The sequence below is a fragment of the Asterias rubens genome, chromosome 13, assembly GCF_902459465.1.
Source record: "Asterias rubens chromosome 13, eAstRub1.3, whole genome shotgun sequence".
NCBI classification, from domain to species: Eukaryota; Metazoa; Echinodermata; class Asteroidea; order Forcipulatida; family Asteriidae; genus Asterias; species Asterias rubens.
The window spans coordinates 2,023,403-2,033,138 of NC_047074.1; the positions used below are offsets into that span (position 1 = coordinate 2,023,403).

The following is a 9,736-nucleotide window of genomic DNA, read 5'->3' on the forward strand; positions in this document are numbered from 1 at the left end:
TTCAAACTTCACCCGAAGAGCGAAAGTGAAGCGAACCTTGTGTCACAATTGGCCCTCCAGATTACAGACTCTGCTAGGGGGTCGAGACATCCGGCAATTAACTATATGTTTATACAATGGCCATGGTATAAATACAAGAAATGCATTGGTCATTTTGGTTTGTAAGCAGTCTGCAACAGCTACATGTAATTCAATTTTGTAACAAAATGGAAAACAGTGAACATCTGATTATGTGCGCTTCATAGGGTCCGTTCATTTAGCTTCCCTGGGTCGTTTCGGTGTGTGGCGTTTTTTTTTTTTCAAGGACGAACGTGTGCAAATAATTACCCACAATCGTCCTGGAAAAAAAAAACGCCACACACCGGGGTCGACCCAGGGAAGCTAAACGAACGCACCCATAGTTTGCTTTCACATGAGGTTTGAACTGGGCTTTTATAAGAAGCAAATAAACACAACTCAGTGTGAAACAAATTATATTAATGCATAAAGGAATGCCATTGGTACAAAATGCTTGCTAAAATTTTAGCCAGTGGCAAGACACTGATGTGGGAGAATGGCGACTTGAAAAAGATCTAAAGTATAAATACAACTAAGATGTGTGCATGATGTATGTGCACAAACTTGTACATTGAATAAATAAAGTATGATACACTGCAGTGAAATGCATATGCACGATTCTGGATTCAATTTATGTAAAGTGGTTGGTCATGTGAGGTATATACGGTGCCGTGATTGGCCATTACGACATTTGGCAGTTAACTTGTACCTCCAATTGTCATACAGGGTTCTGCCAAGGATTTCTTATGTGGTGGAAAATTGTTTTTCCCTTTAACATAACAGTAGACTCTAACCAAAGAAGTACTCAAAATGTATAGCTTTGGATACCATTGTGTTTTACTGGTAAATACACAATTGATCATTTGTTGAAATCCTTTGAAAGGAAATTGCAGGTTGTAACTACACAAATTTGGAAACTGTGTGGTGGTCGGAAACAATTCTGCCAGTGGTGGTTGGAGAATACTGAGTGCAGGGCGGGTTTTCCGGCACAGACCACTGAGGAAAGAACCCTGGTGATAGCATATTGTGCCAAAGGTGAATTTTTTTTCTGTTCTCATTTTTTCTTAAAGAAACTCATCAGTGATCTTTGCTTTGCCTTCCCACTCCCACTTCCACTTCCGGGCGAGGTCTTTTTCTTACCCTCATCCTCTCCTCCGTCTGTCTTGGGGGCTCCTCCCTCCTTAGGGCTTGGCTGAGACGGTAACGAGCTGGGTGTGGTCTTTGCGGGCGGGGCCTCATCTTCACTGGCATCTGTGGACTCACTTTCCCACACCTTATCAGTGACTGATGAATTAAAAAGTAAAATGAAAAATGACCGTAAAGAAAGAAGTGCTTAAACAGCAACTATACCTGCAGTTTTCTGCATATACTCCACCCCCTGTGGGTTTCAGTCCCACTCAAGCCTGCATGGCCCAACGACCTAAGCCCAGCTTATCCAGTTTTATCTATGAAAATTTGCCCCAGTTGTTTATTGGAACAAAAATCTACGCCAAATAATTCCCTGAAAGACGAAACCTACCCATACAACCGTCATCATCGATAGTAATCTTTTTCTTTAGAACTCTCTTCCGTCTGCGTTTCTTCCCGCTGCTGGGTTGAGCACTCGTTCCGTGGGAAGACCTCTCAGGAACTACTGTCCCCTCTTCCTCCTCACCATCATCAGAGTCATTCGTCTCCATCGCGGGAGGGGGCGGGGTCGGCGGTATCGGACTGTCTTCTTCCATGTCTGAAACGGACAAGTTTTAAAACGTAAGAAATCGCAACGAGAAATACACCGAGTTTCGTTGTGTATCTGAGTTAAAACGTTGTGAAGTTTTGTTGTTCATCCAAGTTGTGTGTCTCCTATGTAAAGGGCACCTGTATGAGGAAATGTTGTAAATTTCCACTGGATCATTTCTAGGACTGATGCACCGTTCTTGAAAGAGAAGTGCACCAAGGCGCTTTCTCCTTTCTATGATGAAAAGTTGTAAATTACCATTGAGATGTTTCAAGGGGCACCATGGCAATGACCAGGGGCACTGGTTGCCCTGGTTGCCTCTGTAAATCTTCAGGCGTGCAAATCAAAAGCACATCAAGCTAAACTTACCACTCAGCTCTTCTTCACTCTCGCTACTACTGCTGTCTTGTTGTATGATCCGTCGTCTGCGTTTTGATGATTGTTTGTTGGTCGTGTCATCTTCTGTAACATAAAAAAAGAATACAGATATAATTAAACCAGGGTCCAGGGAGAAAGATTATTACACAGTGGCATGGTTGGCTTGTGCGTAAAGCGCTCGCCTCTCACCAAGGTAACCCCGGTTCGATTACCGGCCAGGGCCATATGTGAGTTGAGTTGTGCGTTGGTTCTCTGCTGTGCCACGAGGGTTTTCCAGACCATCCGGTTTTCCTCCCTCGGGAAAAATCAAACACTTTCGATCTTGGCTGTGCTCCGTGGTCATAATGGGTTGATGTGGCTGGCAACCAAAGGTGCCCTTGCATGCTTGCTTCTCGAACACGTTGTAGCCGCGTCCTTTGCAATTCAGCTCTAAGCTGCGAGTAAGGAGAATTAGCCGCCAAAATTATTATTAATATTATACTGAAAGTCAATTTCCTACATCCAAAGGTAGTTCCTAAACCTGGGTTAGCTCGGTAGTCTAGCAGCTAAAATCACTGGCCTCGGGGTCTGCGGTCCCGTTAATTTCAAGCCCTGCTTTGAGCACCAGACTGCTGATTTAGCTTTTCCTAACTGGGTACGTTCAGTAGTTTAGGGGCTAGAAGCACTGGCCTCCGGTCCCGTGTTAATTTCAAGCCCTACTTTAAAGGGATTCCTTTGACTTCCTACCTACTTTATACCGAAAACTTTACTCACCCGAATCAGAATCTGAAATATTACTCTTGGTCGCTTTTCTCTTGCTCTTCACTCCTGCATCTTTCTTCTTTTGAGATGTTTGAACCACAGGTTCTGAAGGAACAGGTTCTGAAGAAACTGGTTCTTTTGGCGGGGTACTTTCCTCCTCTTTCTTGACCTTCTTGGTTGAGGGTTTGTTCAGGAATGCCATCATGCCCCCCTTGGCCTTGCTACTGGGCTGTTGTTGATTCAAAACAACAAAAGGAAAGAAAATACATTTTTTATAGACTCATTTCCTCCGAAAAGAAAAAATATAAATGTTGTTCATAGTTTCATCAAATAATAAACCACAAGGGAAACTGACCGAGTAAGTTTTAAATGATTTGGGGTTGACGAAAAAAAAGTTACTAAAGCAAGATATCTGTTAACCAGGAGGTCGTTGTTTCAATTCCCCCTCTAGTCAATTTTTCTTTGTTCAACCCCAAATCATATAATTTGTATTACGATTAAAATGAAAAACTGGAATAACAATTGCTGTCCTAAGACCCACGGTATTGAGATGAGATGTTTTGCAATACAAGAATGGATCCAAGTGGTGGTGAAAAAGGTGATTGAACTTACACCCTGTTTCTTTGAGGTCTCCTGTTTCTGAGTGGCAATCACCTCTTTCGTCTTCTCCTCTGATTTCTCCGAGGAACCCTTTCCGCTCGTACCTGAGAAAGCTTTGAATGAGAGTTGTCCCTGACCCTTTTTGGGTTTAGAAGCCAGACTCTTTTGCGGCTCCGGTTTGAGATTCTCAATGATGTGCTTCTCAGCGTTCCCGTTCATCTTCGGTCGTGCTGGAGGGGTATTGGGGGCAGAAGCGTGATCATTGCCTGAGAGCTCTGCCAGTTCCTCTGGAGTTCTTTGTTTGGCCTCTGTGCATTTGATTGCACTATACCTGCAAAAACCAAAAACAAAATTAAGGTTAGCTTTTAAGGTTAACCAAATTAAGGTTAGCTTTCTTGAGAGAATGTTACCAGGCAAAGTAAAGCATTTCAAAATGAAACCTCCTCAACTGTTTTTTAAAAAGTGATGGACAACACAAAGATTTGTGTTCTTGAATTGTGTTGCAGTCACCAGACAGCCTGTGAAATGTCTATAGAGGGACAGGGTTGCAGGGAAAGTTCACCCCAACAAGAAACAAAAGTAATTAGTTAAGGCACTGAACACATGTTACCTGTTTGGTTGTGTAATATTTTCTTTGATAATCTCATAGTCTGTCATGTAGAGACTGTTGGTGTCTTTCAACTTGGCCTGCTGGACGCTGTAGACATGCTTGCTGAGGACCTTGCTTAGAGACGCTTCTGATTCTATTTAGAATCAAGACAAACAAAGAGTTAGCTTAGCTGATGCAACATTGCTACTGTCAGGTTCTTTCTGCACACTGCTACACTTTGAACTCTGCTAAACGCAAAACCAACCAATTGAACTCTGCTAAACGCAAAGACAACCAAAGTTTGAAAGCTATGGTTTCTGAAACAGATGTTTTGAGATAAATGTCTTAAATTGAGACCAAGTATCTGCTCGTCTTAGTTTAAGTAGGAGGCTATTCCAAAGGAGATGGCCAGGCACATGAAAAGCAATGACTACCCCAGGAGTGCTGGAAATGTGGAATGTTCAAGAGCAGGTTGTTTGAGGTGCGAAGCTGTCTGGAAGGTTTGTACACATGAATTAAGTCATTGATGTATTCAGGTGATGTGCCATTCAGGGAGTGGAAGATGATAAGAAGAACTTTAAAGATGATGCAGTCTCAAACAGGAAGCCATTGTAACACATGTCAGGTGTCTTGAAACTAAACCTTATGGACTCAAAAAGTCTGTAACTGTTTGTTTGGAACCACCTCGTCACCGCGGTTCAACCGAACACGCATAATTTTTGGTTGGGGTTACCAAAACGCACCCTTGCCAGATTGATAAAGTTTCTTCTTCTTTGATTTTGTTACTTACTTTTTAAATTGTCGTCAGACACTAAAGTAACTATGTTAACTTTGACTCCATTTTCTTTCTCCTCTATACCACTCAATAGGTATGTGACGTTGACTGCTTTAGGTTTTGTCTGTTCAACAAATGTTGCCAACATCCTAACAAAAGGGGGAAAAAAGGGGGTTCGGGTGAGAAAGCTTCTCTCATGCAATTGTTTGTCAACGACATAGTATGATGTACTCACAAGTTAGTCAATCGTCTGTGTTTTATTTGATAAAAGATGGTTTTTAAAAGTTCCATTAGATTCATTTTCAAATTTTATATTTCTCCGTTTCCCTCCACTTAGGAAACAAGTTGCGTTCACACTTACTGTTTTGCTCTGTTGACGTGCACTGACAATGTCTGGCTCAGCCATCGATACGTCACCTGACAAAATGAAAAATCACATGTTTAGTTGTGGTCACTGGACATGTGGTCCAGTGGTTTGACTCACTGACCCTGAGTGCAGGACTTGCAATTACAAGGTTGTGGGTTCCGGGCCAAGCAAGCTGGGCCAATTATGATAGAAAAATAAGTAGGCCCTTAATATTATTAATATTAAAAATATTCCTTGCACCTTTTTCACTTGTAAATAGATTATGTCGTGTTCCTGATCGCTCACTTTGTACCTTAGAGTACGACTATACTCTACTACGAGAGAAATGTACTACACCATGATAGATGGATAGACATGATAGATAGATAGATGATAGATAGTAGTGTAGTTGTCACTGATTATGTAATTTGTTGTTCTGAATCACAATTTTTTGGTTTGTGCAACCTACCATTACCAATTATGTTTGTAAATATTGGGAAAACCTCTGTTTCATAAGTTCGAATGGAGAAGTGGTGGCAGGATTTGTGTTTACAAATTATAGTAATCCCCCTACCCCCCCCCCCCCTGTCATTTTGTGCAGGGGAAATTGCTGAACCCGGACATGCCGGACCCCTCCTGTTGACTTGACGCGCGGTGTTGTTTACAGTTACGCAGTTACAAAACTTTCAAAATTGGAGATAAACATCTTTGATCTGATCAACCCTTCTAATTCAATTGTGTTTCTAAAGTAAAGGTAAGCTCCGTTTATTAACACATTATTATAAGTTACTTATGCAATTTCGATATAATGTTAACTGTAATTACCACTTTGTCTTCGTCAAACACAAACTCCTCCAAGTTTTCCAAGTACATATCACCCGCCATTTTGCAAAAACTGAAGGGTGAAGACTAAACCAATGCAACAGCAGGAGGTGATCGCAAAGGGCGGGCGTACGGTGTACGTGTGTGGGGCGGGGGCTTTCAACAATTACAAAACTTGCTTTTTTCCAAAAATATTTTATGCTGAAGTATAAATTTACAAAATGGAAATAACATTAACTCCTAAATGACTGGTATTTTAACTAAGTTAGAGGAACTTTTAGTGAGAATGTACTATTTTGGGGGTAGACGCCACGCCTACATTATTTTACTGCTTGGTTTATACGTGGACAAAAGTCTCGACATTTGCCGATAACGCCAGATTGGGGATCCAAATACGTATAAAGAGCGCGCTGCACGCTGTCGATCACCTGACAAGTCACGTGATTGAAGCCAAGTGTCGGAAGTAACCCGGTCAAAATTGGTGGTGTCGTCAAAAATAAGCTCTGTTATTGATTGAAAATGGCTGAGATTTTTATCCGGATTGCTGGAGTGTCAGGATTTTTAGCTGTTGCACTTGGGGCTTATGGATCTCACGGTAAGAAATAAGCCCATGTAGAAAAAGTTTATGAATTAATTTGTTCAAAAAAAAAAGTGTGTGAGTGTTGACCGGCTATAGTCAGTATTCTCTTATGTCTATCCCTACTAATAAGCGTTCACACACTTGTATCAGTTCGTCCTACTTACTAGATCTATGAGGTTCGTTCGGCTTTACTAATTAATAGGGGATAACTTTCTGTATGGCGCCACCACTTTTTCACTCATTTTTAGAAAAAGGGATATCTCATTATGAGGTAAATTAGATACTATTTATTTCATATTGAATGAAAAAGTGGTGGCGCCATACAGAAACTTTTCCCTTGAAAGTGTTAATTGTTTTTCCCCTACCATTTTAACCTAGGTCTGAAGAAACATGTGGATGCCAAGACATTTGAGGTAAACAATATATTTATAATTTCACTAAAATAAATAAGTTTGAAATAATTAATTTCCTCTGATTGTTAATGTTGTAAATCATGTAAATAATTATTATATTGCATACCTTATTCTCTAACAAGTCTTGAGTAAAATTTGCTGCCTGATGTATGTGTCCTGAGATCAATACAATAGGGTTTATCGCGAATAGCAAAATAACAAGAGAGGGCGCTGTTGAACCCACACAAAGGTATAGGCGTTGCATGCCAAGTATTAGAAACTGCATAGAAACCGCCCCATATTCCTTCCCACAATGCATTGCGTTTCTGAATCGCGATAAACCTTAATCTGCAATACTATGTGGACCAGTGATGTGGACTCACACACGCCCACACAGTGTTATTAACAATGCTTACATTTTTGAAGAAAATACTTTTTCTTTGTGCAAAGAACAAAGGAATGTCCATGCAGCAACACAGAGCTTGTTTGTGTGTGTGTCATCATTTTGTACAAGTTGTTTCTTTGTTCTCGCTCTCTCAAAATGGTTTAATAATTCAGCTGAAAGAAAAAATCAAACTCTGTTCTGCTTTTATTATGTAGATGTATTCCCTATTGGTTAATTTTCTAATTTTTTCCTTTTTTTTGTTTAGACCTTCCAAACAGCAAACAGATATCATTTTATTCACACCCTAGCCCTCCTTGCTGTGCCAATGACAAGACATCCGATGATGGTGAGGATTTTATTCACAGCACTTAAAAAGTTTAAGATGGTTTGGTAATTATTTTCACAAAACACAAAAAACAATCATCCACAAACAAATTTTTCAAAACAGTTTAATTACAAACAATCATTGTTTTGTGTTATTTTTGCTGTGTGCACTATACCTTTCACCGTACCTTCATTTCAATAATCAATATTGTTATTGTTATAAACTAAAACCTATTAATTTATATTATAAAGGGTCCAGGCTCTGTATAAGCCCAGGCTTTTTCCTGGTGCCCTCCTCTTATCACTCATTGTTCTTATTTCTTGTATGTTTCATGATTATTTATTGTGATATTTGGAAAATAAAAAACAAACAAACAAACAAACAAACAGATGAACATGAAACTAAAAGAGGGTATAAAAATAATGATGATATAATTCGAAATCTCCTTTAAAATATTACAATTGCTGAGGTGGTAAAAAAAAAAATTTTTTTTGCTAATTTCTCAAAAAAATTACAGCACCTCATAGGTGCTGTAGTTTTTTGAGAAATTAGTAAAGCAATTTTTTAGCATACTGATTATCTGTTGAAATGAAAATAAATGTCTTGAAATGAATACTTACACGGATTTACCCGACTGACCCCGACTCGCCTTAAAACACTTTTTCAAAAACTTGACAACTATTGAGGCTGCAACTTCTACAGGTAAATTATATTATATAACGTCTTCATTCCCTGTGAGTAAGCAATTCATGTCATGGCCAACAACTTGATCTACAAAAGTTACCAAAACCCTTTTGATGACTCTCTTTGTTTTTGTTTGTTTATTTTTTCTTTCATCAACAGGTCGGCTGGCTTTTAGCCGTAGGAATGCTTGGTTTTTGTGGGACGTGTTACTACTCTGCGTTAACTGGAACCACAACGTTTAACAGGTTCACACCATATGGGGGAATGACTCTGATGGCAGGCTGGTTAGCGATGGCATTCTAATTTTTTCAAACATGGCATTTTGTATGTTTGTTTTTACATGAAGACTCCACCCAGGTAAAAGTTACAGTTGAAACCAGTTCAACTAGTGTTGTTAACTGGTCCCAACTGGTCCAAACTGGTCAAGTTGAACTTGGACTTGGTAGCTGGTTTGAACTGGTTCGCTGGTTTTGAACTGGTTCGCCACACTAATTACCAGCTGGCAACTTCTTCTTTCAATCAACTTGTTTCAAAATTCAACTGGTTTCTTTTGCAAGACTCCACCCAGGTAAAAATTCCAGTTTAAACCAGTTTAAACTAGTGATAACTGGTCCCAACTGGTCCAGGTTAACTGGTTAAAACTGGAGTTTTTCACCTTGGCCAGGGGGTAGATTGTTTCTGCAATTTTCTCAGTTTTTTTTTAAAGGCGAATTTGTCTCGTGGTTGACTAGATTGCATTTCAAATTATTCTTAATGTGTATCCAAAGAAAAATCGTTTAATTTTAAGCATGAACAATTTAGTTATTTAAAAATAAAATCATTTTATTTGGAAAGTTGTTTTTCTTCTAACTATTCTGTCAGGAATTTTGTTAATTTCATTCATTGTTTGAATAATAAATTAACTTTGTTATATACAACGACAACAGTCTCAAATGTGATTTTTTGTAGTTATTGACGTTACAATTATCTTGTGTAACATTCATACATTTTGCAAATCGGTATGCTTTGTTAGAAGATTTTGGGCTTGTGCCATCTTTTTGTAAGATTATTACATAAATAAAGCTGGAAATAAAGTTAAGCTGGTAAATGTCTCAAACTTTGTGTGTGTGATTACTGAACCATTGCAATTGTGGTATGTTGTCTAACTTTTTTTAGTCATTTATTCTGGCAAGGCTGAAACAATCTATACATAGGGCTTTTTATACATGGAAGGGATCTGATGTGAACAGTATGGTTTTACAGTTATAAATGATAACTAAGGTCTGATAATAACAATTGACTGAGTTTTTGTTTGAGAAATAATAAATTCATTCTTTTTTTTAATTGGTTGAATCATGGAGCTTTT

At 39.1% G+C, this 9,736-nt stretch overlaps 2 protein-coding genes across 2 annotated transcripts; one reads left to right on the forward strand and one right to left on the reverse strand.

Moving 5' to 3' along the window:
* Positions 1–328: 328 nt before the first annotated feature.
* LOC117298979 (DNA polymerase delta subunit 3-like) lies at positions 329–6,093 on the reverse strand. The gene is made up of 9 exons (XM_033782381.1): positions 6,029–6,093; positions 5,219–5,274; positions 4,873–5,006; positions 4,104–4,236; positions 3,506–3,824; positions 2,906–3,122; positions 2,144–2,236; positions 1,577–1,783; positions 329–1,341 (listed from the first exon to the last, which is right to left on the reverse strand). Exons 1-9 carry the CDS (start codon positions 6,086–6,088, stop codon positions 1,112–1,114), a joined length of 1,449 nt encoding a protein of 482 aa, XP_033638272.1. The 5' UTR covers positions 6,089–6,093; the 3' UTR covers positions 329–1,111.
* Positions 6,094–6,447: 354 nt separating this feature from the next.
* Positions 6,448–9,469, forward strand: LOC117298586 (transmembrane protein 256 homolog). Its single transcript, XM_033781904.1, has 4 exons — positions 6,448–6,620; positions 6,984–7,018; positions 7,648–7,728; positions 8,551–9,469. Exons 1-4 carry the CDS (start codon positions 6,545–6,547, stop codon positions 8,692–8,694), a joined length of 336 nt encoding a protein of 111 aa, XP_033637795.1. The 5' UTR covers positions 6,448–6,544; the 3' UTR covers positions 8,695–9,469.
* The last annotated feature ends 267 nt before the right edge of the window (positions 9,470–9,736 follow it).

What these genes read in the sequence shown, in the direction of transcription:
- LOC117298586 (XM_033781904.1), top strand. Translation starts at nt 6,545, where the DNA reads ATGGCTGAGATTTTTATCCGGATTGCTGGAGTGTCAGGATTTTTAGCT. An exon ending in TGGATGCCAAGACATTTGAG is followed by an intron (nt 7,019 to 7,647) that starts GTAAACAATATA and finishes TTTTTTGTTTAG; the next exon opens with ACCTTCCAAACAGCAAACAG. An exon ending in TGACAAGACATCCGATGATG is followed by an intron (nt 7,729 to 8,550) that starts GTGAGGATTTTA and finishes TTTCATCAACAG; the next exon opens with GTCGGCTGGCTTTTAGCCGT.
- LOC117298979 (XM_033782381.1), bottom strand. Translation starts at nt 6,088, where the DNA reads ATGGCGGGTGATATGTACTTGGAAAACTTGGAGGAGTTTGTGTTTGAC. An exon ending in TGTTTGACGAAGACAAAGTG is followed by an intron (nt 5,275 to 6,028) that starts GTAATTACAGTT and finishes TCATTTTGTCAG; the next exon opens with GTGACGTATCGATGGCTGAG. An exon ending in AATATTACACAACCAAACAG is followed by an intron (nt 3,825 to 4,103) that starts GTAACATGTGTT and finishes TGGTTTTTGCAG; the next exon opens with GTATAGTGCAATCAAATGCA.